Source organism: Daphnia pulicaria, chromosome 4 (assembly GCF_021234035.1).
Source record: "Daphnia pulicaria isolate SC F1-1A chromosome 4, SC_F0-13Bv2, whole genome shotgun sequence".
Taxonomy (NCBI): domain Eukaryota; kingdom Metazoa; phylum Arthropoda; class Branchiopoda; order Diplostraca; family Daphniidae; genus Daphnia; species Daphnia pulicaria.
Window position 1 is genome coordinate 19,401,070 of NC_060916.1, and position 27,472 is coordinate 19,428,541.

Sequence of the window (27,472 nt, forward strand, 5' to 3'; positions counted from 1 at the left end):
CTTCGCTGACATCCAATTGTTCAGCTAAACTTTTGCAACCCATTCCGTAAACAATTCCGTAGCATATTTGTTTAGCCTGTTGCCTTTCATCATCTGTGACAATTGTGACATCCTCCTGTTTCTTCTTTTTCCAAACTGATACGATACCGCGAAAAACATCACCGTTAGTTTTACTTAAAATAGAACAAAGCCCGGTATCTTCACTCAAATGCGCTAATATTCGTAGTTCTAGCTGGGAATAATCCGCAGAAAGCAAGGTAGTTCCTAAATTCCAAAAAGGGAGTTTAATTTGTGAGAAATTTTAGCATATCAAAATGAAAAAGATCATCACCTGTAGCTGCATGAAAAGCACTTCTAACATTAATCATCCGGCCATCAGAAAGTGAAAACGGCCTCGGGATGTGTTGTAAATTCAGTTGGACAATATTAACTCGGCCCGTAGCATTTCGGAATTCGCACTCTCAAGCTATACGTTCCACCCCACTCACATGGAATGTGGATGCTTGCAGCAAGGGGCAGATGATGGTTTGAATAATAGCGCTGACTCTACGAAATTCTACTACCACTCTCGGCAATGGATGAATTCGACCTAATTCTATCAGCGATGCTTTACTGACGGAAAGTGGCTGGAACTTCTTTTTTAACGGATTGATGAAAGATTGTGGATTTTTTTCCTCGATACAGAGGTTCAAAGATGCAACTATTTTGGATACTTCTTTTGTGCTAGTCAACGAAAACGACCGCCCTGCTATTCGATGCGCGGCTTCCTCCAGCATTTTCTAATGATTCCGCAATAACTGCAAAATCAATTCGCAATTGGAACGATCGAAGGCGATTCCGATTTGTTCCATCCATAGCATTGTGGCCACCATTGGCATCTCCACGTCAACGTAAGGTTGCAATAATTCCTCTTTACTCAGGCGTTGCTTTAGCTGATGGAAGATGTCTAGTAGAGCGCAACACTCGTGTAGGATTTTTTCTCGGCCTCTATACATTTTAGTAGGTGATCCTTGTTGACTGTACATCTTACTAAGCTTCTGTAGGCTGACGGAAGAGTTGGACGGCTCCAAAAGCCATTGGCAGAGATCGACATCACGAAACAGCATCTCGTTGAGTAAACGATGGAACAAGGGGCGAAGATCATTGGCGGTTGATCGTATGTCATAAACAATAAACTTGACCTTCAGTCGAATGAGAGCCTCTAACCAAGATTTCAACTTAGAAACCTTGGCTAAATCCAGATTGGAATCGAAACGCTCTCTGAGCTGGATGTAGTTGACAGACTGACAAGACCAGGCAACAGCTACACCCAAGATGGAATTCTTCTCTTTGTAGACGTTGATGGCCAAGCAATTCTGCCTCATGGATTCTTTGATGAACAACTCTAAACGGGAACTTGTTGTGATTTCATCAATCTTAAATTTTGACATTGGCATGTTTGAAGGAATGATGGAACTATCATCAGAAGAGAACGATAAGGCGAGCGGGGATTGAACCTCTATCTTAGGTTGAAGTATGGAAACTGGGGGTGTAGAGAATTTGCATTTTTGGTTACTAACATGCAGAGCTCTACGGCGGAGTCAAATCATTAAGGTACCTAATGTATCTGTATCCAAACTTAAACCTGCACGAATTTCTTAAAAATATGATTGATCCTGGATACTTATGAAGTTAATTTTATTTTATATTCTTCGGTGGAAAATGCTGACAAGATGAATGGATTGGCTGGTTTGCACAATGGACCAGATGTATTCAACAAAACTTTAGGCAAATTTATATTAATTTCATCTTTGTCTATGAATTAATCCCATTCTGATAACATTTGTTGATGTTGTGTATAGGTTGCGTTTAATGATGGTAAGGCCAGAGAGATCGAGGAAAGCCCATTACTTGATTCTCCCAAGTGTCAGTGGTTTCTGTTCTTGCACAACAGTGTTGCACGATTGAATGTTTGATTTTAAAAGAAATTGCGCAACAATGTTATAAGGGCTCTATTCACACGGAAAATGATTTTAAATAAAAAAAATTTTTTGCACATGAATTTTAAAGTAAAATTATGAAATAATTCACGGGACTATGTAAAATTATTTTATAAATGGAGCAGTTGGACATCCTGCGTTGCCAGGTCTGGAAATCAGTTTTGTGTCCAATACAGTTTTAATGTCCAATTTGGACACAATTTGACACAATTTGGACGATGTCCAACTGCTCCATAAAATTTAAAAAAAAAAAAAATAAATTTATAGATCAGTCGTTTCACGGCTGTGTTTGCTTCCCTATCCCGGTTTCAGGGTAAACGTAAGCTAATTTTCAGAGATTTTATGGCGGAGCCTGTCAGAATTTGTGAAGTGGAAACGTTAAAAAGAGCCATCTAGGCTCTCAAAAGTAGCTGAGCGTAGTAACTGACACACTCACTAGAGGCGCTTTTAAAAGTTTCCAAATCGGCCTTCTTTTACCCTGAAACCGGGATAGGGAAGTCAACACAGCCGTGAAGCGACCAGGAGTCTATAGCTCTGAAATCAGATAGCCTATTAACTGAAAATACGTGTGTATGAAGCACATACACAATAGTGAAACGGATTAATGTTTTAAAAAAATAGTTTAATTTTAATTTTATCTTCATGGCGGCAGCAGCAAACGTCACCTAGGAGTCAATGGTTAATTTACAACAACTGTTCAACAGATGGCGTTTGGGGTCGTTGCGTTATTTATTCATTTTTTTCGAGTTTTTTAATCACAAACTAAAATCAAGCGCAATATGCCCGTTTTGGAGATGACAACAAAAATCAATGGAAAACCCCTGGGCGTTGAAATGAACTCAATTCAAGGGCAGCCATCCACGAAAGAACGAGTCGGTGCGTTTGTCAAATATTAGAATTGAAACAGGAAATGTGCTCTTTCCTTTCGTTCAACGCAGTGACGAGTCGAAAAAAAGGAGAAATTTTTTAGCACGTATCGAGATTGAAACAAGAGATTGTCATTGGCATGAAAATAGTTCCTTCCTTTTTCTTAGTGTGTATATATACAATGCGTCGTGTTATTCAATGTAGGCTATTATTATTTGCGCGTTCGTGTTGTTGTTCCTGCCCAGCAGTCTTGGCCTCTTCAATACACAACAACAATGGGAACGTTGGAGGGCAGCAGCTAGAGAGAGACGGGCGGATGAGAAGGCACCTCTTCTTCTGAGATGGGAGTCAATAATCCCCCCCTGACGGTCTTCGTCAGCTGTCGGTGAGAGAAAAAGGGTCCCCGGTCACGACTGCGCATGGGCGAACTGACGTCAATAAGGTCTTGCTCTTTCTTGAGCCAAAATGGGGATCCCACAAAAAGCCGAGAGTCAAGCGCATGGCGGAGCGCGTGATCGTTCAATGAAACAACAAGGCCTCCTCCTTCACTTCCCACAATAATCGACAGCTCACAAAAAATCGATCCAACCTATGACATTAGGCAAAGCCGTGGAATCTGCAGTAAATCACCGCGCAGCCTATAATTTGATTCTCTTTCAAATGCTGATGGATCCAACATTTTGATGATTGCAATCAAGGGCAGTGAAGATGAATTCGCGGTAAACAAGAGTCACGCAACTGGTTTGATTGGATCCCTCCAGCATCAGTAATAATGAGTAAAGTTGGGTAGCAGCACACACACAACAAACTGCTGCTGCTGCAACAAGAGGGTTCTACGAGGTTGCCTTGATGGAGGGTGTAGCTCCGTCGTCATCTCTCGTGAAGAGCCGAGACCTCGAACGCACACACGCCGACCGGCATTGGTCTGTGCAAAAGGTTCACTCCTGTGCGCTCCCACCACCGCAGTTTCAAGTCAAAAGGAGAAAAGCATTTGGAACATCAACAACAACAAAACGCCAACACACACATTTTCAGCGACAGCTGACTTTCGTGACTCGACGGTTTGCACGACCCAATAGTTCAAAGAGTGCCAGTGTTTTTCACCTTAAGGAAAAATCACCCAGGAGGAGGTAACGAAATTCATTTCCACATATTTCCAAGTTGATACATCGTAGAAAACAAAAGACATTCCAGCTGACAAAGCCTTTTAGCTGCGTATATCGCTGGTAAATGTATAGCCGCTGTGTGGTATTCGTAATGTGATAGGATCAACCGACGCCGGCGTGAATCACAGGTAAAAAATGGAAGAGAGAGAGAGCGACGCCAGAAGAAGCGAACGAAAATGAGTAGATGTATTTATACTCTCACGATTGTCATTTGCGCAGCTGCACGCGTTGGATGACACACGCACATTCACAATAGACCGCACGTCTGTTGAAACTATATAAGTGTACCATATCCAGTTTCATTGCAGTGGTGATACTTTTTAAATGGACATTTTTTGGTGATGGCGCTCCTTTTTCGTGTCTTTTATCTTTTTCTTTTTTCTAAATTATTATTGACACAGCTGAGTGCAGCTGGGCCCCTTTTGGTAAAAGAGTAACGTTGCTAACATAAAATTCTTCTTAATGAATTACTAGGTTTTTTTTTTCGAAAAGAAAAAAAAATTTCCCTCACTTCTACAAAGTCCGGAATTGACACCATCCGGCCATTTCACCATCAATTGCTTCCTCTAATCTTCGTCATCTTTTTCATGGATGAAGATGGACTGAAGATTGACACGAACTGGTTCGGGTGATGTGAATTGTATTCTCGTTATCGATCCGGTACCGCGAGTGTGTGTGTGTGTGTGTGTGAGTGTACAGCGTTTGTCGACCCCCCTTCTCCTACAACGTAAAAGGAAAAACATTGATTCCGGAGTGCGGAGAACCCACTAGGGGAAGGAGGGAAGAATTTTCGTGTTTGTAGTTTCGTGGATACCGGAGAACCGGATCAGCTGATAGTGACGTCATCATACAAACAACAACAACAGCAACTGCGTTGTTTCTTTTTTATTAGCTCTGTTGTTGTTTTTATTTATTTCCCCGTGACTGGTGTAGTCCCCGGCGTCGTCCGAGTGTCGAATGAGTAGCGGCGTGATTCTCAACGGCGGTTGTGCTGCCGAGAGTTTCAATTTAGGCACAGTGGAAGGCCATCGGGAAGATCCATCCGGAGAGACTTACGATGAGTGCTGGGAGCCGGAAGACTTGGTGGCCACCGTACAGTTTTTGGCAACATTGGATGACCGGTTACACGTGATGCCCAGCAGCAGCCCAGACGAACCGGATCCCGTTGTCGTGCTTTCGCCTTTCTGTCCCAACGACAACAGCAACAACTCTACCAACAACATCATTTCGACTGAGGAGAATGACGAAGCAGATGTAGGAAATCTCGGCGGAACGATGGATACGACGTCCTCTTCCGTTGAGGTTGAGGCCAACGAACCTCTTCTGCTCCCATCCAGCACCACCCTCCACTCTTTTGGGGACGCTTCCGCTCCCTCCGTTGCGTTGAGCGACATCACGGCAGAGGAGAATTCCGTCTCGTCAGCCGCCCAGACTCCGTCCTCTATAGAGGAACGATCCATCATCCGGACCTCCAACAAGCCAGCCCATCTCAAAAGGTATGGAACTTTTGGACAAGACCTTTTCTCAAGACGGAATATTTATACGACCAGGGCTATTGACGATAGTTAACCGATTTTTAGTGTCCCTATGTTTAAAGACTTATTGATCGATGAATGCTGTGCTGGAATATAACCCGCAACGGGGTCGGCCTTTCTCTTTATTTCTCCTTTTCTGGTTCACTCACGAAACCCTAATCAAACCCCTTGCGGAAATCGAGTTCTTTTGATTTTTCTTGTTGTCTTTTTGCCGAGACAATGAAACGCTCTTCATGTGTAGTACAACAACAACCCAAAAAAAGGGGAGGAGGACGAGGAGAGAGAGCGTCTCAATTTGGAACACGTGCCATAGGGGAACTCTACTACGTATACTACGACGACGTTCCAGCTGAACTCATTTGTTCCGGACGCGAAAGAGAAAGCCGAAAATACGGCGAAAAAAAACAAAACTTGTGTTACTCGCGCGGCGTATCTATATCTGTTTACGTGTGCACCGCCTACTGAAACAGTTTACGTTGCCATGGCGTTGACGCGCTTATATAAAGGTTATATGTCCCTTTCTCTTTCATCCCAATGTGTCACAATATGCCCATCCAGGAAGAACCCCAGCAGCACGTTAAGTATCGAAGAATGTTGAACGACCTGCTAATGCGTGAGAGGATTAAGTCGTCACCGTATATCGATTCGTGCGGGACTTATATGTGTATTTTAACACGCATGTCGAGAAGCCATTTGTCTGTCCATCGCGTTGTACGCACGTTGATCTCATCAGTGTCGACGTCAGTTGTGGCTCACATTTTGAGTTAGGAGCGTCGCTAAATTTTTATTGCACTTCTGCTGCTGCTGAGGTGTCCTTGTGTGTGCTGGGTGTGCTGGTTGTGTACACCTTTCGGATATTCTTCAAATTAGAAGCGACGCATTTGCCGAAGGCCAGACATGAAAGAAAAGAAATTTCTGCATAGGTAAGCTGGAATGTCGACGTCGATAACTTTGCTCATCCGTCAACTGTTGTGTATATGTCGGAGGGAGGGAGAGAAGAGAAAGACCAGAATATAACGGGGGGGAAGAAGAAGAAGAGAGAAAAAAAATGTCAGATTCGAGTTAAGAACATCCAGTCGGAAGGGAATGAATAGAACCAGCCGAGGAGGAGGAACGTGCGCGCTCATTGCAAAGAGTGTGACAACTGTGAGCTCTATAAGGGGGAAAAAGTATGAAAAGAGTGCTGGGGTTGTTGTTGATTTATCTATTCTTACACACAATCGTTTGAGAGGGTGTGTCATGTGGGGCTGGGGGAATCGACGGCGACGTCGGCCAGCAAGCGATTTCCAGACCCGGCCGTATTATACATATAACTGCTTCCGTCTGGTTTCGCCGAGGCGCATCAGCAGCGCAGCAGCCTGGAGCATTTCGTTATGGTATCGATTTCACAGGGCAGTTTGTTGTTGGGTACGCAGAGCCTGCGAACTGCGAATAAATTAGCATTTCAATTGGATATAACCAGCCAAAAAAGAATTTCAATTACCTGTCGAAATTTTCGCTAACACGTTTCCAAATCATCCTCGCATGACCGGGAATTGATCGTGACTGGCAGATTGCTATTGTAGTTCTTCGTCGATATACTATAATTCTAGTATTGGTAATCCAGGCGAGACAATCCTATTATTAAGATAGCGCTTGAGAACACGGCGGCTCTCTATTTATTATCAAATTAAAAGAGAATATATAAAAGGCTATGATTTATGGGTCGTGTTTTTGTTAGTGGCCCCCTCCACGTGTAGGTATCGATCGATGGGTCGATCGAGTCGACAGGAGCACAAGGGAAACTTGAAAGAAAAACGCGATAAGTTTTGTTTTTGGTTACGGCGGAACAGCGTGAAACTAGAGACGGCCCTCACTCACTCACTCCGTGTTATCTTTGGCAGTCGACGGGAATGCATTATTATTACGATCCTCTTATTTTAGTCTGAGCTTCGATCAGATATTGAGAGCAACTGGCGTTTAGCGATAGGACACAACAAAGACTTCAAGTCCCCACTTGGCTTATTTTAAAATTTTAAATAAAAGTTGGAATCGATGACAACACAATCCAAAGTGGATGTGCCAGAGTCGTGAGGAGGTGTCAAGTTGCTGGTTCAATTCCGAACAGCAGCTCGTCCTCCAGCAGCGCTCCTTTTCTATATTTTTTTGTCGAAAAGTTTATAATTAGAATTTTTTGGCTCTCTGTCTCGTTTGGTTTTTTCTTTTCCTTTCTCTCTCTCCTTTGGCGTCCCAATGTGATGTGAAAACCATTTGAATGGCCTCCAGCCGCGGGGAGCTGCTTGCTGCAGCAGCAGCAGCAACACATAAAATAAAAAGAGAGTCTGCTGTAGATGAAGGTCGTGTGTGCGCAGCAGCTTTTTAAATAGTGTCGGGGAGGCGCCGCTATACTATTTCCCTGGAACATTAAATACCGATCCTGCTGGTTAAAATGGAGGAGAAATCTTTTCCACCTGCTCATCCATCAAACAGCCAGCACTGAAAGGGGGGTTTTGATCATATTTTTCGGGGTCGTATGTGCTTCATTATTCTAGCTGGCCCCAAGGATCGCTGGAGAAATTCTATTCATATTTGATCACATTAGATAAACAGAGAGAGGAATTTCATTTTGATTTTCATTAAAAAAATATCATCGGCGCATTTTTCGGTTCCGCTCTGTTGATGATGATGAAAGAGAGGGCAAAAATCATCAACCCGACCTTCTATTAGGCCTGCGTACCACCAACTGTTCCCATTCTCAAGTAGCCATCAACTAGAAAAAACATTGAAACAGATCGAGTTTTCTGTTTGTTCGCAACGCACAAACACACACACACACACACACGATCCATAACAGTAGAGGGACACACGCGGTGGATTTCCGGCCTCCATATATACACTGTACAACACATATATATGATCCCTTCTATATAAAAGTGTACACAAGGCCACGATCTATCATAAAAAAAAAGCTTAATATCCTGCTGACCCGATGATCATTTTTTGGTCGTTATTGTGGGGAAGTTGTTGGTAATACGCACTAGTTCCAAAATATCTTCCTCCCAGATAAAAAATGACGTGCGTAGTATATACACCGACAATTAAAGGCGGGATATGTTTAAACTTCCTGGATGACCTCATGAGCTCAGCAGGCTCGTTTGGGAACACCGCCCACCATTCCTAATTTTTTTTTTTTCCTTTTTTTTTTTCTTTTATTTACTCTTTTTATTTTTTGGGAAAAAATGTGGAGAGAGTAGAGCTCTCAAAGTGTGTGTAATATATTCATGCAATTCGACCGAATCATGCTGACTTTCATTGCAAGGAAGCGTATGGATGATGCGTGTCGAAAGATGACGAGAGACAAAAAGAAAAAGTCGTGTTCATCGTCCGTTTTGTTGGACGATGACTATTGCACTATGCACACGGACCTTTTTTTTATTTTTTTAAATAAATTCAACAGAAAAAAAAGAACCATTTTCCTGGTATATTTCAATTAATTGAAAGACTTTGTTCATTTTAACAAAGCACGATGTTGTTGGAATTGAAATCATGTGCGTGACATTTCTCAAAAAATCGATTGTGCAATAGAAACCAGTTTTATCCTTCCTCGTTTATGGTCCTGTTATATTTATATATATTCCATTTTTGAATGATATGAAATGTTGGATTGAATTTTAAATGCCACCGGTTTTGTCGCTTAAGCTATTTTTGTTAAAGGGAATAATGAAATTCCCCGTCGTCCTTGTCCTCGTTGTGTAATGCCAATCACGTATGTGTGTTTCTTTCATTTTGATAAAATTGTATTGATCCAACTCTTGAAATTATCGATTGCTGGAGATAGGGTTTCGTTTGGAAGCACAAAGGGATCGATGGTCGAGACCCTCATCTACGAGAATCCACACAGCGATGAGGGAACTTCTGCCACGCCATCCGGTTGGAATAAGACAAACGTGAGCGTGAAGAGCAAGAATTTGCGGTCAGTCATTGGTTCCGTGCCGGAATCGCTACCCGAAGAGACTGTCGCACTACTCAGGTAAATAATCCAATTGAGTTTTTACAGCTACGCACTCGCAATCGAGCCCAGGCTGTTTATTGATGGCAAGTTGTCGTGATCGCTTTAGTGCACAACTCTAAAGCGGGAATCAGTCAGCAACTTATTGCCCGCGCCTCTCTTGTGCCTATTTCACGTGGCGAATGGCGATCGATATTTTTTACACCGAGATACTGTACGTCGGCATTTATATCCATCTATCTATGCCACCTTTTATATATCGGCTCAGGTCGTTCACGAACGGCTTTTGTGCAGGGAAATGACTCGCCATAAAAGCAACAGATTGCAGAAAACGCCCCACCCTGTCATTTTAATAGCTTTATTGAATGAGCTCATTAAACACTGCGTTTCCTCCTTTTAGAAAGAAAAAAAAACCCTGAATGCATACAAATAAACTGTCCAAAGTTTCCATTTTTGATTGTGATGAATCGACGTGAATCACGGAAAGTGTATTTCACAGTCACTAGGTGGCAGTTTGCATAGAAAACGGGGTGTAATTCAACGAGTTTCATTAGCTCTAAATTTAAAAGAATACATAAGACAATAAAATAAAAGTGGTAATCTAATAAAAGGTGACGAGGTAATTTCTTGGTTTTATATCCCCCCTAGAGGCCGGTACTGCTAACGCACGATTTTTTCTCATCAAAGAAACTGGTTAACCAGTTAATCCCCATCCGACAACGCTGTACTCGTATGGCCTGCAGCGACGTTATTATTTCTTTTTTTCCCTCCTCTTTCGTGCCCGTGTCGTCGGCTCTTTTTTTTCCCGTACGTGGCTTAACGTAGACAAAGTTGTGTAGTGTTGCACCAAAGCCGACTCTGTTCAAGTTTAAACGGGTACTACCAACCACTTGAATCCCCTCACCGGTAAGGAAAACGTGTGCATTTTGCATCCCGCTTCTTCTCGGCTTCCTTCCATTTCTCCTGGCCTAGGCTCGAAATCGCTTGTTTATATATACAGGGGCCCCACCCATGTCCGGGCGTCTGTAAACAACACAATCGGCCCGGTATCCAACCCGTTAGCAGTCATCCACAAGTTGCTCTATTATTAATTGTGTATCTACTTAACTTTTCTACTCACTCTATTATTAATTGTGTATCTACTTAACTTTTCTACTCACATTGCCCGTTCAAGGTGAAATAATGCTGTTTTGATAGTTTTATACCTTCACAGTCAGGTCCCGTTATTCTATGATTTGGTTACTTTGGCTTAAGCAGAAGCCACACAAGAAGAATATCCTTGAGCTCTGTTGTTCGGCTGCAGCTGACCTAAAAGCAATGGAACTGTGCTGTCATTCAGTGTGCGTGCTGGTTTATATGAAAGGAAGTAGGGTCACCCATCGGCTTGTGGTTTGCAAAAGTTCTCTTCTTCCTGTTTTGTGTCATGATTGTCGATAAGCCTCATGGTGGCAACTAGCCAGCTCTCGCAATTCTATTTCCAGGTCACCCACTGGTGCTACCTTGTAATTAAATGGCACACAGATTGCACGGCATTAATTTCTTTGGTCACATTTGGCAAATTCACCAACCTTCTATCTGTGGGTGCATTCCTTAAGGCCAGTGTTATGCGATGTGGGCTACTAATTTGTCTGTTGATTTTCGGAGCAGCAAAAGGCGGGCACGACTGTTGACATTATACAGGAGATTCCATTACCTCGCGAATGTGAAACCTTTAAAAGCAATCCCATTAGCCAGGGAATCCAAGGCAATGAAGAGAAAGGGCCATTGCAGTAGGAGAAGCAGCAGCAGCTGCTGGTCGGCGCTTTTCAAAAAACAATCTACCTCTCTCCCTGTCTCTATGAAAATCTGTTGGATCTTTTGTTTTCTCTCTGTCGAGCAAAGTATTTCACCAAGATTTTGGAGGAATTCCAAGAATGCGCTCGCGTCGCGGCGCCCACGTTTTGCCTTGATTTCTGGTATATCATCGACTGCGTCGTGAGGAGTTGCTGGCTCGTTGCTTCGGTCAAGTGTACTTTGGCCGGCAACCTGGCACAGTTGAGCGCCGTTTATAAATAGATTGAAGCAACCCCCCCAAATGATATCCGCTCCCCAAGCGTTCTCGAAGGAAATCACGGACATCATCACTGTCCGCAACACGGGAAAATAAAACCTGTTTTCTGCACGGGGGAAAAACTTCAAGTTCATTGTTTTTTGGTTTTTGTTTTTTCTAGTTAAAAGAATTTTTCTTCGATTCTGGCAGTGGCATCTTTTCTGGAGGCTCCTGGGTATTTCCGCCATCAGCTGCCTTATTTTTCATTCTCTTAACGGGCTTGAAAACCCGCGAACGTGATGGCTGTACAGTACCGTCATCAGCAAGTCTAATATTGTAGAGAGAGCTGCTGCCCCCCCGGAGGCGGAGAAGAAAAAAGAGATAGCGTAGTGATCCCGTGTGCTCTCACATCCCTGGTCGTGGTTGTTGTTTGTTGTCGATTGTCCGCGCGCATTCACGATTCGACCTCGCTGGGCTTTTTTTGAGGCTGCACGCTTGCCTCATCCCTCCACAGCTTTCTTTCTCTGCTAAGGTCCCTCATACCTCCGCCAGCTGCGAACACTGGCGGAGGCTGACAACAAAAGCTGGTCGGATGATGTTGTTGCAACTCGCGTTTATATTTAAGTGGTCGACCTTGGCATCGAAACCAAACTGGCGAAAGTGAACATCAAAATACTCCCGGAATCGTCTCCGTGATTTCGCATTTCGTGACAGTGGCAAATATAAAGCGTTTTAGCGATTTTCGGTTGCCATGGAAACTGCTAGTTACCAGACGGCAGACCCGCCTTTAAAGTAAGCCCGTTATGGGTGTGGGTGTGTGTGTGTGTGTGTGAGTGAGTGCGTGCATGTATGATGGGAAAAGGGAAAGAAAAAAATGTCTGATAGGGAGGGGTACACGAACGACTCTGTTACGTGACACGATGGATCAGTCTGATTGGCCGTTTTTGTTGATCGACACAACCGTCACCCACGTAGGATGTAACCGTTTAAACGATATTTAATCTTCTTTTTCCTTTGTCTCTTTGTTGTTTGAGCAGTGAATCGGCTCGTTCGGCCTCCAAAGTCCGAGTGACGTACTTTGAATCCAAACGACCGCTGACGCTACCATCGCCGGAGGCGTCTGATGCGGAGTGGGACGACATGGCCGAACCACCTCCGCAGCAACAACAACTCAATTACACCCGACAAACCAGGTAAATATATCAAAAAGAGCGAACATAAATGCAATTCGTCATTGTCCATCAAGAAAGTCGACTTTGTCCGTCGATCATCCATCATTTGCCAATTTGGTTGCAAATTAGACTTTGATTTGATTCGATTAGTCTTATTGTTTTAGCTTAATAGGGAAGTTGCTTTCATAAACGTATCCCGGAATAGCCTCCATCCGCTTTGTTTTTTGATTCAACAAATGCTTCCGTCACTCACTAACACAAACACACCGAGGGAACTCGGCGCGCGCGTGTGTGTGTGTGTGTGTGTGTGTGTGTGTGTGTGTGTGTGTGTGTGTGTGTGTGTGTAAGGTGTGTCGTGATCGACAAGAGAGAAGAGAGAAATAGAGGAGGAAGGGAGGAGAGGGCAGGGCAGGGCAAGCTAGGGCTGCTGCTACTACGAGCCAGACAGTCTACAACTCACGCGGTTGCCGTCGAGACGTCGGCGCACGCGTTCTTATCGTTGTACTCGTTTTTATTTTCGATATTTAGACGAAAATTTCTTCGTCTATTTCTGTATTTAAAATTGGTTCACTACCAAAGTGATCCTTGTCGAGTGGATTAGACGTAGACCCGGGGACTACTGCTGTGCTGTTGTTGCGTGTGTGTGTGTGTGTGTACGCGCGCTTATACGAGTGTTTGGGTACTTGAACGGGGACCCCGTCGTTTCCCTTAGCAAAAATCTTGGGTCGTCGACGAAGGGTGGGCCGCCAGTTGAGTTCTCTTGCGAGTGTGTAGTTTTTCTTGCCGAGGGCAGTTTATATTTAGACGATTACGCCATCGTCTGCTTCGGAGGCGTCGGGAGTGTCCGCTGCTCTATGACAGTCGTCATACAGCTGGCAGCAGGACTGTGTTAACGCCGTGACCGTGAACGTTTTGATCACTGTGATTGATCGAATGAGTGCTGCCCTGACAACCGAGAAGCACAAATGCCGGCCATGAACCGATCCCACGGAGGCAGACTCTATTACGTTCTACGCCTTCCCGATGGGACCAGGTACAGATCGAGTTGAAACTCGCAACGACTTAATTCTCCGCTTTTTACGTCTCGCTAGGAACTAGCTGTCTCACAGTAGCGCCATATCCTTAAATTGCTTCTGACTTGACGACTTGGTATTATAGAAAAAGAAAACCGTTTTGTCAACTCAAACGGCTTGGAATAGATTCGAGTCTTGTTGATTGGTTCCAGCGGGACACACACGCGTGCAACGCCATGTTTGATTTGTTCCAGACTGCTGCTCTAATGGAATAAAATTAATGAATGGGATCCTCCCGACGAATCTTGATGGATGAACAGGCTGAATGATGTCACGTGTTTCTTGTTTGTTATTTTTTTTATTTTTGCAGCACGGAATCGGGTCAGGACAATCCATTCCGGCCGGATGGCGATCTAAGTCGGGAGGCGGACGAGCTCGTCGAATTGCTTAGAGGCGGACGGGTGTCCATCTCTGAAGTGTTGAAGAACAAAGAAGGAGTCCCTTTACAATCACAGCCGACTTTTGTTGATGATGAGCAGCAGCAACAACAACAACAAAGTCCGGAGCAAGCTGTCCAGCTGAGCGGATCACCGCCACGGAATGTTTCTACCCCTTCGTCACCGCCCACCAGCAAAGCTGAATCTCCAGACGGCGGCAGAATCAACGGCAATTTAACGGAGCAAGAGAAGAAAGCTGCAGAGGCGGCCGAAAGCGGTGCGATCGAAGTCCAGCGTGGAGTCGTGGCTCCCGTAGCCGGCGAGAGTCAAGTCGAACACGTTGTGATCAAGAAAAAATCCAAGTGTCAGTGTTGCGTCATTCAGTGATGATCACCGGTGTTGTGTGCTGATTGACTGTCGCGGCCGTCTCCTATCGCTGCCTCAGTTGGACTCTCTTTTTCTTGTTTGCTCCTCATTTTTTTTTTCATAATTATTATTATTATTATTATCAGTTTTTTCCCTCTATCTCTCAAGACTTTTTGACGCGGTTGACGCCCAACTATTGGATGAAGACTCCCTCTCTCTCTCCCGTTCTGTCTGTGTCTCCTATAGATTCATAATATTTTGTTTTATTATTTATTCATTTTTTTTTTCTCTCTCTCAAATGGCGGATTCGGGACAATTACTAATCGTCTTCTATGGTGACTAGACAACCATAGTTGTTTTTACCCTTAACAATTCCTGTTCCGGAATCTTTTTTTGACTAAAAGTCGTGAGAAGGGTGGAGGGGGGAAGAAGAAGAAGTTGAAGAAGAGGAGAAGAAAAAGTTCCGTTGTATTTCTTTCATCTATGAGTGAACAGAAACTTTGAATTTCCTATTTGGGGGGTCGAAGAAATATCGAGTGTTCTCCCCATATATTTGCTAATGGTACACACACAACCGTACGGTACTCTTTCGCTCCTTTATCTTTATTTAACCTTTGTCCCGCAATAACCTCTAGTACTCCCAATCCTTCGATTCAACATACTGCTACAATGCTCTATTCACATGTGTAACTTGTGGTACATAGCTCACGCTGCGGTTCGTTCGTGAGTGGGGAAGAAAGGGAAGTGAAATGTCAAGAGATGAAAAAGCTAAAAAACAAACAAAAACAAGGAGAAGCTTGGCCATTGGATTTCGACGACAACAGTGTGACGGGGGGCTTTAACAACTTGTACGACGTCCTAAATATATCGGTGTATGATGTACATATGTTTTCGTCTGCGTGTATTCCGGTTTTTTTATTTCTCCATTTATTGTGGGAGGGTTTAGTTTCCATTCTATGGAAATCTTTTGGGTTTGCCGCTGCTGCCGCTGCTTTATATTATTATTTCTATATTTAATCGTCGTATTGTAGGTTCATATAAAGATATCCTGCTGCTTTCTGCGTTTGGATGATCGGGCTTTAATTATGACGACGCACACACGGTTTTGTTCAGAGGCGTTTCATCATCCCACCACGGTGATCTTTGAACACTTGATTCAAAGACGGAGCACAAGGTGCTGTCCCCCTTTTCCTTCTCCCCCCATTATTTGGAAATCCATTGGCCAATTTATGTAGACCGTGTCAGCGCCAGATGACATTAGTAAGTGATGTCGCCGTGTCGACCACGATTCCATTTGACAAAAGCTAAACCAAGAAAGCCGCAACCGAACGAAAGGATAGCTTGCTCGTGTTCTGACTCTGTCGTCGTCCCACTCCTGTCGTGTATGTAAACACTTTTGAAATCGCAGCCTTTTTTCCACGTATTCTCTCGCTCTTAACCCCCTTTCTTCTCTTCCCCTTCCCACCGACGCCAGAAGCAAAAGAAAGAACCTAAAAATGAGAATGGAAAGAAGTGAATATATTCAACGTGAAACAAAAAAGGCCACTTGTATCTTCATTTCGAAACAAAACAGGAACAAAATCCTATTTACGTCAAACACGGTGAAATGTTGTTACACAGCTAAAAAGTTAAAAATAAGAGAAAAATATGTCAGTAGCTGAAAAAGAGAAAAAAATAAGTTTCAAAAGTTAAAATGCAAAATAATAAAATTAAATGCAAACAACTTTCACGCATTTTCATCTTGCGAGATTATGGGACTATAATCGGACTGCCGAGGGCGAGGTGACAACGGTTCTTGAGACGCACGAACACGGGAATTATAGACTCGTCGTCGACGTAAGACGAAAATGGAGGTGGCTATCACAATGCAGATCAATGCCAGCGCCGATAGGAATAACGTCAAAATCAGGCTCCCATTCTCAGCGACCTTGGCCCGCTGAGCGATTTTCAGAAAATGGTCGGTCATGGTAGGATCATTGCGGAATAGGACGTGTTTTCCGTCGAGGCAAGACTTCATGTCGTTGACCATCAGGTGAGAGATGGTGCAGATGTGATCTCGAATGCAGGCGGCGTCGCAATCCTGAAATACGTGCCCCACTGTGTTGAAGAAGTAGCTAGGGTAAGCAAATAAGAGAGTTAGAGGTCTGAATTATTCAAGCAAGAAAAAGAAAGCCTATGGCTTACTAGCGCTCGAAGACTTTGGGATCTGACAACATGTCTCGGTAGATCGATAACATGTTCGCCGGACTGAGATCTTTCACGCCATAAGCAACTGTAGCTTGATAAAGTAGTTGCCATTGAGGAGTTGCCTGTGTTTTTACAGCCATTCCGGTTAAGTTGAAATAATATTGCCTGGAAAAGAAACGGTAAAAACAACTTGACCTAAAATTGACGTGAAAAATTAGCATACCAATAGTCTTTTATTCCGTCCGAATCGTAGCTGTAAAGCCTCAGGGATGGATTGACCCCACCCGTGTGGAGCCAGGGTGTTACCGATGGCGATACGAAGGCTACACTTTTCACTTGGCCTAATTAGAATGAAAGCTTAATATTTTCTCGCTTGGAAACAAGACAATGATGGATGGAGATTACTTTGGTTGTTGGCAATAATGCGAAAAGAATCGGTGTGGGTATGGCCGTAAACTTGAGTTAGAATAACGTCCCCATAAATTTGAATAAGCTGGACGTAGCGATCATTCTGACCAGGATTAAAAAATGGCGGTCCTATCCATCTCTCGAAATAACCAGGCGGGATATGGGCTGCAATGAGGACCTTTGAATGATGAAATAAACTAGGTTAACAATCTCATTTCGGATGTGCTTTAAAACAATAAACTAGATTAACGTACTTTGGACTTCTTTGATTGAGCTTCCTCAAGTTGAAGTTCAAACCATTTCAGCTGCCCACAAGGATCGTCTTGGTTGCGAGTCAAATTGTTGGGTTCATTGTACAAGTTTGTGTTCAGGATGACAACCTAATAACGAAAATTTTCTAAACACTGAAAAAATAAGCAAAAAGAAACAAATTTCCAGTACCTTTAATTCAGGCGTTACGTTAAGCGAATAGAATCCGCATTTCCCAAAGGACTCTTGCGCTTGCTTGTCTAAAAGTTCGTTCCAACCGCCATCTCTGTTTAAAAAGGAATTAAAATTACCATTACTTCATCATTTTTGGGACAATAAAAAAAAAAATTTATCTCACGTCAAATATGCGTGATAAAAGGCTTCAGCTTCAGCTGGATAAAGGTCTTCAGGAAACACATCATGATTTCCAAGCACAGGAATTAGGGCTAAAATATGGTTGGTCCAAAACAAAAATTAAACATTTTTCTTTTGTAGCAAAAATATAATCTTTACTGGTGTTGGGAAAGTTCTTTCTTATTGTGTTGCTGACGTTACGAAGAGAGGAAAAAATCACTGACCAGTCAGGAGATGGATCTTTGACGTGAGGAGTATTGTCTCTGTGACAGAAAAAATTAGGTATTTTATATAAAGATTTCATGAACCAAATAATTTTACCCAGTCCAAATGATAAAATTGGGAGCAGCAGAGTTTTCAGCCATTCCTCTGATTGAAAATTCGATGAGATCCCAAGGGGCATCACAGCTGTACATCCCATACTGACCAGCACTTATATAATCACTGGAATCAGACTTGGCAGATGAGAGCAGCTTGTGCTCTTCATTTGCATGGCACATTGATCCTGGGTCTCCATCTGTGCTGTATCGCTGATCCCAATGAAGATCTGTCAGCTGCCAAAAATGACCTAGGAGTTCAAATGTAGGTATTCACATTTATATTAAACAGTCTGTACAAGAAATGCTTTAACATACCTGGCTGTTCTGCTGATAGTTTTATAAAAAAGCTGCTGAACTGGATCAAAGTGAAGAATATTTTTACCGTTCCTGAACTAAACTCCCACTCTCGATGCCAGGTTATCACCATAGCACACAATGGAAGGTCACGAATAATAAAAATAGGACAGTTGATCCTAGAAATAAAAACAAAAACACGGTAATAAAAGTAAGAGCAACAAATGTTGTTGAGTGCCTTTCAACACTCAGCAAGTCATTGAACAGTTATTTGAAATGAAACAAATTTCTGAAAATTACTCACTGTGACTTCTCGGAATCTGTAGGGGGGCGGAATGAACTCGCGACAAGCAGACGTTGTTTGTCATTTCGAAGCCGATCGATTGAAGCGGAATCGGCGAATAAATCGTAAAAATCCCAACCAGGCAACACTGGTCGTCTGCAACTACACGAGTCTCTTGAGACAGTAAATTTGTAATTTGACATGAGTTAAAATAACATTTAAGTCAAACAGATGTGGAAATTTTGAACATTGTATATATTTGAAAATGAGTAGGTTGAATTACGTTGATAAAATAATTCTAGCTCCGATGGTTCGTATGGGTACGTTACCTTTACGTCTGTTAGCATTACGATATGGAGCAGATATTGTTTACACCGAAGAAATTGTTGATAAAAAAATGGTTCGAACTAAACGAGTTGTCAATGGTAACAATAGCTTATAAAACACAAAAATATGAATTGAAAATGACTTTTATTTACATGTTACAGAAATCCTAGGAACTGTTGACTTTATTGATGAATTTGATGGAAGTGTGGTGTTTAGAACCTGCAATGAGGAATCCAGTCGTGTAGTTTTCCAGGTTGGAACAAGTGATGCTGAACTAGCCCTTAATGTAGCCAAACTTGTGTAAGAAATAAAGTGTATTTAAGTTGGTATGAGTTTAAAGAACTACATTTCAATTCATCTTTATCATTTTAGAGAAAAGGATGTAGCTGGTTTTGATGTTAACATGGGATGTCCTAAAGAATTTTCCATAAAAGGAGGAATGGGTGCTGCTCTCCTCAAGCAGCCAGAAAAAGTTAAAGATATTTTGACAAATTTAGTATCAAACACATCAATTCCAATCACATGCAAGATACGACTGCTGCCTACCATAGAAGAAACAATTAGTCTTGCCAACATTATTCAAAACTGTGGTGTTGCTGCAGTAGCAGTGCACGGAAGAACTAAAGAAGAGAGGCCTCAACACCCAAACAATAATGAAGCTATTAAAACAATAGTAGAGAACCTCAAAATCCCTGTTATTGCAAAGTAAGCTTCCAAGTTTCTTTATTGGATTGGTGTGATTAGTAATTTTGTTCTGAATTTTCATAAGTGGTGGTTCCAAGGAGATCGAAACGTACGAGCAAATCTTGCGTTTCCACAAGGCAACCGGCGCATCGAGTGTGATGATTGCCAGAGCAGCTCAGTACAACAGTTCTGTTTTCCGCTCAACGGGTAAACTGCCGCTTGATGAAGTGATCCCGGAATATTTGAAGCTTTGCATCGAATACGACAACGTTTTCTCCAATACCAAGTATTGCGTTCAAATGATGTTGAGAGATCTTCAGGAGACTCCAATGGGAAAGCGCCTCCTGGATTCAAAAGTAGAAGAAGAAATCTAGTAAGTTTTTGTAATATTTTTACGATTCAGTTTTTAACAAATTTTCATTGTTTTTTATTTCTATAGTCAAATTTGGGGACTTTTTGATTACTACAAGGAGAAACGGGAAGAGTTTAGGCAACAATCGTTCAAACTAAACGTGACATTACCGAGCATGGGCCATCTGGAACCGGCGAGCAAAAGGGCCAAAACCGAGTCGACCTATTTTAGTCGGGTTTGCGAAGACAACGAGATTATCAAAGTCATGATTCCACTTCGAAAACCTTATCAGAAGCATATTCTGCCTAAGACTGTTCTACATGAGTATGCTTGCAAAGCTCAACATAGCAAACTTCCCCTTTATCACTCAGAACAAGTTGATAAGCTGTTTTTTTCAACCGTCGTCGTGGAAGGCCAACGATACGCCAATCGTTACTTGTAACTAAAAAAAAAAATGTTTTAGCACTTGTTAACTCTTAATAAAGTTTCGTTTTATCAAACAGGGAAAAAAATAAACGGTCCAGCGAACAGGCGGCGGCCCTGGCTTGTTTACACGCCTTGAATCTACTGCCAGCTGATATCATCGATGAATTTCCTCAATCCACCAAATAGGTCTTGCTTACTCAATGACCAGTAAGGAATAATAAATTTCAAAAAAAAAACCTAACTTGTGGTATTTCCCCTCTCCCCAAGAGGGGTTTTTACCTATCCGACTTGTAATCTCTGATAACCTCGTTGGACAAAAATTGAACCGGAAAAATCGGGCTAAAACTGAATGTTCCAATAAACAAGAGATAAGTGCAACAACCATATCTTTCTAGTGTGCTTCAATGCTTGTGTCTTGTGTCAATAATGTCAAATTGTTTAATATTGCATGACGAAAAGTGCTCAACTCCGCATTGACGCGCTAGGCAAACATTTCGAATGTCAAACATGGGTGGTGCAATCTTATCTCTGCTGAAATTTGGTGTACTACTTTCAGTATTATGCGTTTATTTTTATTTGCTATTTTGACCAAATAGCATGCAGCCAATGCAGGGTAACTCAACAATTCCTAGGGAATTCAATCATGAGAAATGTTTGTTTTCAACCGGCTGTTTGTAAAGGTGAGGGAGTTGTGGATAAAAACAAAAATATCGATCGCCACTGTTTGAACAAATAAGTTGAATGCGCCGTCGTGAAACATCGAAAGGCATCCGCTCGGTGGTTTATATACAATCCTAAAGGCAGATGGGACATCCAGCGATGACTCTACCTAAACAAACCAGTACCATGTGGTTTTCCACATAAACAGCAGTTACGCCGGCTATCTCCTTGGCCAGGGGAAAATTGCTGTCGAAACCCCGAATTATTTTGCGACACGCCGTCGCTTTTCTTGTGCAATGTCTGCCTTAATCACATGTAAAAATATCCTGATAAAAAATTCCTACTAGTGTCTATGTACAGATATATCCCCCTTGCCATTTGATTTAAATTAGTGTAAATACCATGAAAGAAGGAGGGGGGGGGGCTCTATTTTTTCGCAGAGCGGAATGTGGGTGTTTGTTGACCTATCGACTCCAGCTCGTTAACCCAAACGCGTTGTTTGACTTCGTTTGCTAACTAAACCTCTCTTAGCGAAGAGATAGAGAAAGGCAAGAGCAGCAAGAGGGACGGGCTGGTTTTTCTTTTCCTGAAGATGTGTGTTATACTGATGTCTACTAAGCTTTGTATATTTGTTTGCTTCAGGAGCAAGACGCGTGTGCCGACGCGGACTCTGAAAACTGGCCGCGGAAGCGCGTCTGGTATCAACCCATCAAAACATGTCGGCGGCGGTAACCGCGTCACTTTTTTCACGTGTTCTTTTTCTTCTCTCTCTTTTTCGATCCTCTGCCTTTTTCTTTATTTTGCGTCGATACAACTCAGATCCATACAGATATACACTATACAATAGTATATTCTCTACTGCTGTATTATAGAATTCGATTAGTATTTTCGGTTTTACCTTTAATCCGCTTGCGTGATCTTTACTTCGTTGCTCACTATCTATCTGAACTTTATGGCGTAACATATTTGAAGGCTTGTTTATTTTTTTTTTTTCATTTATTATTTAGTTTTCGATAAGAAAGAGAGAGTCTCTAAACAAGGTCCGATCTTTGTCGACAGTGGCTGCCGTGTTTGTGATCACGTTATGCATATTGCGTTTTCTGATGGAATGTTCAAAGTTCTCTTGATTGACAATCCAATGTATTTGTTCCACTTGAAAGAGGATAGAAAAAAGATGACGGGTTCATTATATAACTTAAGACAATCAGTCACAATGATTCGTCAAATTATGAAGAGACAAAGATCGAGAGACAATTCAACAACAAAAGGAGAAAAAAAAATCGCTAACGAACTGACGAATTGTAGAAATCAAAGGCACCAAATAAGCTTCACCGGTTTTTCATCTTTCTCGTCACACACCAATATATATATCATAACGATCGTTTACGTAATTCAGAAATAAATCAAAGAGGGGAAATACGTAGAAAGAGGGGGAGAGAGATGCAGACATTTTTTAATTAGACGCTAATGAATAGCACGTCACAAGATGTACATAAATATAAAGCCTACTACACCAATTAAAGTTGCTTTAATTGGTTTGAAGTTGCACACAAAAAGAAAACAAAAAAAAGTTGATTTTTCTTCTTTTTTTTTCGCTCTTTCTTTCTGTCGCTACCGATTACTAACTATGTTAATGAGTTGACGAAGCGGTGATTGACAAGCTGTCCCGTATAGCAGGAGACGAGTGGGAGAGGCGTGATCTGCTCCCGCTGATCGGGTAACGGATCTGGCCGAAGGATATTTTCAATACTGAAAACAAACTTATCCTCACGCCGATTCAGTTGAGACTGCTGTTGCCCCGTTGCTGGGTGAGTTGATGCTGGATGGATCATCCTCGGCTTTCGCTTTCGGCGGCGGTAGTTTCCGGCCTCAAACATGTCGTAACAGGCCGGGTCAAGAGTCCAAAATGCGCCCTTGCCCGGTCGACCTTTCTCCCGCGGTACTTTGATGAAACAATCGTTTAGGCTCAGATTGTGACGGATGGAATTTTGCCATCCTTGGCGATTTTCTCGGTAGTAAGGAAACCGATCCATGATGAACTGGTAGATGCCATTAAGGGTGATTTTCTTGTCTGTAGCCGATTGGATGGCCATGGCGATTAGTGCTATGTAGGAATACTGTAAGTACATGTAATAGGTTAGCCAATTAATCATTTGGTGATTTAAAAATAAAATTAATAAAAAGTTGGGATTATTACCGGCGGTTTTTCCGTTACGGCCGCCGAGGGAATCAATTCCAGCGCTGGATAACCTTCAGCCGCTGCTGCTGACCAAAGGTAACGACTGAAGGGACTGTAAGAGCCAAAGTGTTGCTGGGGCAACCATCCAGAAGGATTGCTCGGAATTCGAAAGTAGTCCATCAAGGTTTGCTGTGAACTAATAGCAGATGAACCGTCCATATTGTTGGTTCCCAAAAGAATGGAGCGGGCAAATTGTCGTGGCAACCTTAATGTCGACGAGAAAAAAAATAAAATTCCCCTAGGAACTTTAGTATCACGCCTGCCGATGAAGTCACTCAACAATAAGCACATCCCGGGCTGATAAGATACTGACACCCCCTTCACAAAACAACTCATAAAAACAACAAAGTCCGAACAAATTAAACAACAAACGCGGAAAGCCCAACATTCATTTAATCACGATCAATTCACGTGCTTTGTACTCTGGCTAGCTTAAAGAGACTATGACGTTATTGACTGACATATTACGCCTACCTGTGTTTGAACGAAGTTTGGACTCGTGTTAATTATCAGATAATTTCAATTCTGTGTCAAGTCGAAGAAGTCAACAAATGTGGACTGTACTTTGAATGGTTCGCGCGCCGTGTGAAAGGATTTCGACGGATGAAACTGCGGCGGCGGCATCGACTATCTGTTAGGTGGAAGCGGCAGGTTCGAGAGGCACTGGGCGTGTGTCAAGATCCAAGCTCCTCCTTCCGAAACAGCTTCTCTCTCTCTTTTTCTTTGATCTGGACGGGAGAAGTGGTGCTGGCTTGTTGGCAGAAGCAGCTCCATCGTCAACAAAACACACCGAGGTCTGGAAACGAGTGAAAACAACAGCAACACGTATAACTTGGTGCATAACTGCCAGTCGACTATTTGTGACCGCCCACGCCGTTTGAAGAAGAAACAACTGCCACTTCTTTTCCTTTTAATTATATCGTTCACGAGTCGGCCTAATTAACTGATGAAGCAAACCGTTATCGACACACAACTCAAATCAAAAGGAAAACTTTGAAAAGAAACGATAAACTTTCAAAATAATAAGACTTTGTTATCAGTCGATAGTCGATCATTGTTCAAAAGGCCTGTTATTATTAAATTCAAATCGAAAATAAAAGATCCGCAACAAATTGTTGAAAACGCATTTAGAACTGTGGAACAATGGAATATAAAGAGAGCGATCTTCTCTTCACAAGTCAATTCGTCGTCAACAGAGTGGAAGTTAGGCCACCCACAAGTCCCAAAAAGACTATGGACGAATTGAAGACGCAAGCGTTGCTGGCTGCTGCTTAGCGCGGGAATAATAATACTAAAACGGAGAAAGAGAAAGACGTCCAAGTTTATTTGTTGTGATTGTTCCAAACGAAGATAAACACTGCAGCAGCAGCAGCCAGTGGAGCCTGACTCTACACTACTTCTTCTCTCCAACTTGTCTCCCCCTTCACTCTCTTCTTCTCTCTTTGCTCTATCAACACCATCAACAAACAAATTGTCTACCCTGTCTAACTAACATTTGCATTTAGTCTCCCCCCCCCCTTTTTTTTATTCAGTTGAGTTGTGGTGTCATTATTGCCAACTGAATTCATCCCTAGAATTGACTCGGGCGATGTCATATGCTTCACATGCAGATGCCTCCAGAAATTTAATTACATAGAGTAACACGCGGAAAGAACTCGTTGGTCGATCGAAACCAAACAAGAGTACTGAGCTGTTGCGTCGAAGAATGACTGAATAAGGGCCGCCGCCGCGTCTTTTTGAGTACATGTAGGAAAAAGAGAGCAAGACGTCATAGAGGGACCAAGATGTTTATTTTCCAACTTGCTGTCTGTTTGGTTTGAAAACACCACCGTATTTCGCCGCGCCCTATACCTCGCATCTGTGTGCCTGTGTGTACATAACCAATGCTGTGTGTACACAACCAAGACCCCCATCCAGGATTCAATCAGCTGGCAAATCGCTAAGCTCAAGAAATATATATACACATACAGTCGCTTTATATAATCTAAAGTATTTGTGAACGCTGTCTTGTAACAATAGTCGCGCCAAGTAAGCAGTGTTAAAAAATGCCTTTCCTCACTTTATCAGATCATATATTCCCGCAGATTTGTAAAACATGGCGCATAAAATAAGTTATCTTTGAACCCCAGCATAAGACTATGCTGTTCTAATTAAAGGCCAAGGACTACTGATTTATTATTAGGCTGTTCATTAATACTAATAAGCGTTTGAGTAGGTAGGTAGTCTATCTAAAAATATTTAAGACTTTTGAAGGATTCGTCGATTGCATTGTTTTTTTCCTGGAACGCTTGATAATATATTCCCTATTATTGAGTAATAATACCTGAAACTTGAGCGGCACGGGAATGTCAATTGAGTAAAAATTTTAATGCATAGACCTTCTTCAAAAACAGAAAGAGAAAGGGGACGTACATTTCTGTTTTTATCAAGAATAAATAATTTTTCCTTCATCAGCACACGGCTGCGCAAAATTTGTACCCGTATACTGTTTCAAGTGTTGGCTTATTATGTAACCAAGCAATCATAATTTGAGATGCACAAGGAAATGACAGAATTCTTGAAATCAAAACAATTAGCGAAGCATTTTTCCAGTATAAATTTTTATTGCAACTGGACTGTATACAGTACCATACAAACCGTACACAAATTTGAATTTCAGAAATCCCCCACACACGGAATGACTAATTTGTAAATAAAACGGGTGGTAAAAATAATTGATTCATGGTAATAGCACTGATTGTTATGATGCGGAAAGTGTATTTCACAGCAGTCACTAGGTGACAAAAATATCTGACGGGTCATCTAATTAGAACTAAATGAACAATGTAAATGCGGAGGAAATAGAAAGAAGCCATTCTTATAGCAGTGTTAATGCGCGTTGGTATTTATCATTGGAAAAACGAATAAATCTTAAATTGGTTGAGTTCATGTCAGATACATGTCAGATATTTTTTGGCAGATAATAGCATATTATACGTAATCCCCTGGGTTGAGTCGGCTAAGGAATCGATTAGTAAACGGAGCACCACGATATAATGGGAAAGGTACACTCTCGCGCTATCTTAGTCTCTTGGAAGTTGGAAGAAACGGCGGGTGTTTAGTAAAGGGTCCCAAGATTCCCCGCCAGGTTCGCTAGGTTAGGAGACCCCTCGCCTCTCGGGGGTATAGTAAAAATAGGGGTTTTTCGTTCGTTATTTATAAAATTACTAACCAATGTGTCCAGAAATTGATTTAATTTAAGCTTAATTTAATTCCCTATACTTAAATACCTAATTCATCTAGATTAGGCAATTTTTTATGTTAAAATCGTGATTGAAATTCACAATTTTTTGAAAATTGCGCCATAAAATCAAATGTGTTTTTAATTATACTTCTTTTTTTGTTTATTCTATTTTATACTATTTATTCTATTCATTTTTAATATTTTAAAATAGAATAAACAAACATAAGTAATTAAAAACACATTTGATTTGTTTTTTTGGCGTAATTTTTAAAAAATTTCGAATTTCAATCATGAATTAAGCATATAAAAAATTGCCTAATCTAGATGAATTAGGTATTGAAGTACAGGGAATTAAATTAAGCTTAAATTAAATCAATTTCTGGACACATTGATTAGTAATTTTATAGATTCGCAAACATGTTGTAAGCCTGGACCTTCTCAATATTCCATGAACTAGAATTTTTGGCCAAGAAAAACTCAGCCAAATAAGATCAACCCTGAAAAAAAAGAAATCAAGTTTAAAAAAATCCAAGTTAATTTAAAATCTTTCTGTAAGTTACCCTGGTCAGTTATTCCCATGATAGAGTTGGCTAACGTCCGAAGTTGCCAGTTCGCTGAAATTGTGAAAGAAATTTTGGACGTGAAGTAGTAATAGTTTCTTCATGGCGGGTTATGGAGTTTCGCCCGTATTAGTTTTTAATTTTCCCATTTAATTGGTCTTCAGTTGCTATTCTTAATTAGATAACTACATTCCTTAGTTATCGGGTAATCTTTTAAGATTTATTCCCCCTCGATAAACATTGTAGTTTATTTATTATTAATTTGTTTGTAACCGTCCCGACCGTGTTTACAAAAAAATATCGCCATTTCCTGCCCCAAGGGAACAATGGAAAGAAGAGACGAAGGAAGAAACT

At 41.8% G+C, this 27,472-nt stretch overlaps 5 protein-coding genes and 1 long non-coding RNA gene across 8 annotated transcripts; 2 read left to right on the forward strand and 4 right to left on the reverse strand.

Moving 5' to 3' along the window:
- Positions 1-55: 55 nt before the first annotated feature.
- On the reverse strand, positions 56-1,567 carry LOC124335948. The gene is made up of 2 exons (XM_046789457.1): positions 332-1,567; positions 56-264 (listed from the first exon to the last, which is right to left on the reverse strand). Exon 1 carries the CDS (start codon positions 1,434-1,436, stop codon positions 780-782), a length of 657 nt encoding a protein of 218 aa, XP_046645413.1. The 5' UTR covers positions 1,437-1,567; the 3' UTR covers positions 56-264; positions 332-779.
- Positions 1,568-3,737: 2,170 nt separating this feature from the next.
- On the forward strand, positions 3,738-15,434 carry LOC124337486. Its single transcript, XM_046791490.1, has 5 exons — positions 3,738-3,976; positions 4,487-5,508; positions 9,365-9,556; positions 12,602-12,757; positions 14,120-15,434. Exons 2-5 carry the CDS (start codon positions 4,970-4,972, stop codon positions 14,571-14,573), a joined length of 1,341 nt encoding a protein of 446 aa, XP_046647446.1. The 5' UTR covers positions 3,738-3,976; positions 4,487-4,969; the 3' UTR covers positions 14,574-15,434.
- Positions 10,351-11,688, reverse strand: LOC124337487. Of its 2 annotated transcripts, none has more exons than XR_006917394.1 (3): positions 11,104-11,688; positions 10,741-11,034; positions 10,351-10,616 (listed from the first exon to the last, which is right to left on the reverse strand). It is a non-coding gene; the product is annotated as an uncharacterized LOC124337487 (long non-coding RNA). The 2 variants fall into 2 exon arrangements; XR_006917395.1 differs by lacking the exon at positions 10,351-10,616 and having other exon boundaries at positions 10,716-10,843; positions 10,912-11,034.
- Positions 15,435-16,073: 639 nt separating the features above from the next.
- On the reverse strand, positions 16,074-18,865 carry LOC124337484 (acid sphingomyelinase-like phosphodiesterase 3b). Its single transcript, XM_046791488.1, has 11 exons — positions 18,669-18,865; positions 18,386-18,543; positions 18,072-18,318; positions 17,910-18,013; positions 17,755-17,842; positions 17,589-17,682; positions 17,402-17,527; positions 17,145-17,325; positions 16,963-17,080; positions 16,737-16,904; positions 16,074-16,666 (listed from the first exon to the last, which is right to left on the reverse strand). Exons 1-11 carry the CDS (start codon positions 18,848-18,850, stop codon positions 16,279-16,281), a joined length of 1,854 nt encoding a protein of 617 aa, XP_046647444.1. The 5' UTR covers positions 18,851-18,865; the 3' UTR covers positions 16,074-16,278.
- On the forward strand, positions 18,790-20,822 carry LOC124337485 (tRNA-dihydrouridine(20) synthase [NAD(P)+]-like). Its single transcript, XM_046791489.1, has 6 exons — positions 18,790-19,072; positions 19,136-19,274; positions 19,347-19,679; positions 19,744-20,031; positions 20,098-20,448; positions 20,514-20,822. Exons 1-6 carry the CDS (start codon positions 18,913-18,915, stop codon positions 20,620-20,622), a joined length of 1,380 nt encoding a protein of 459 aa, XP_046647445.1. The 5' UTR covers positions 18,790-18,912; the 3' UTR covers positions 20,623-20,822.
- A 1,288-nt stretch (positions 20,823-22,110) lies between these two features.
- On the reverse strand, positions 22,111-24,224 carry LOC124338171 (forkhead box protein L1-like). Of its 2 annotated transcripts, XM_046792244.1 has the most exons (3): positions 23,810-24,224; positions 23,294-23,540; positions 22,112-23,213 (listed from the first exon to the last, which is right to left on the reverse strand). In XM_046792244.1, exons 2-3 carry the CDS (start codon positions 23,492-23,494, stop codon positions 22,722-22,724), a joined length of 693 nt encoding a protein of 230 aa, XP_046648200.1. In that variant the 5' UTR covers positions 23,495-23,540; positions 23,810-24,224; the 3' UTR covers positions 22,112-22,721. The 2 variants fall into 2 exon arrangements, with proteins under 2 accessions (XP_046648199.1, XP_046648200.1); XM_046792243.1 differs by lacking the exon at positions 23,810-24,224 and having other exon boundaries at positions 22,111-23,213; positions 23,294-23,638.
- Between the last annotated feature and the right edge of the window lie 3,248 nt (positions 24,225-27,472).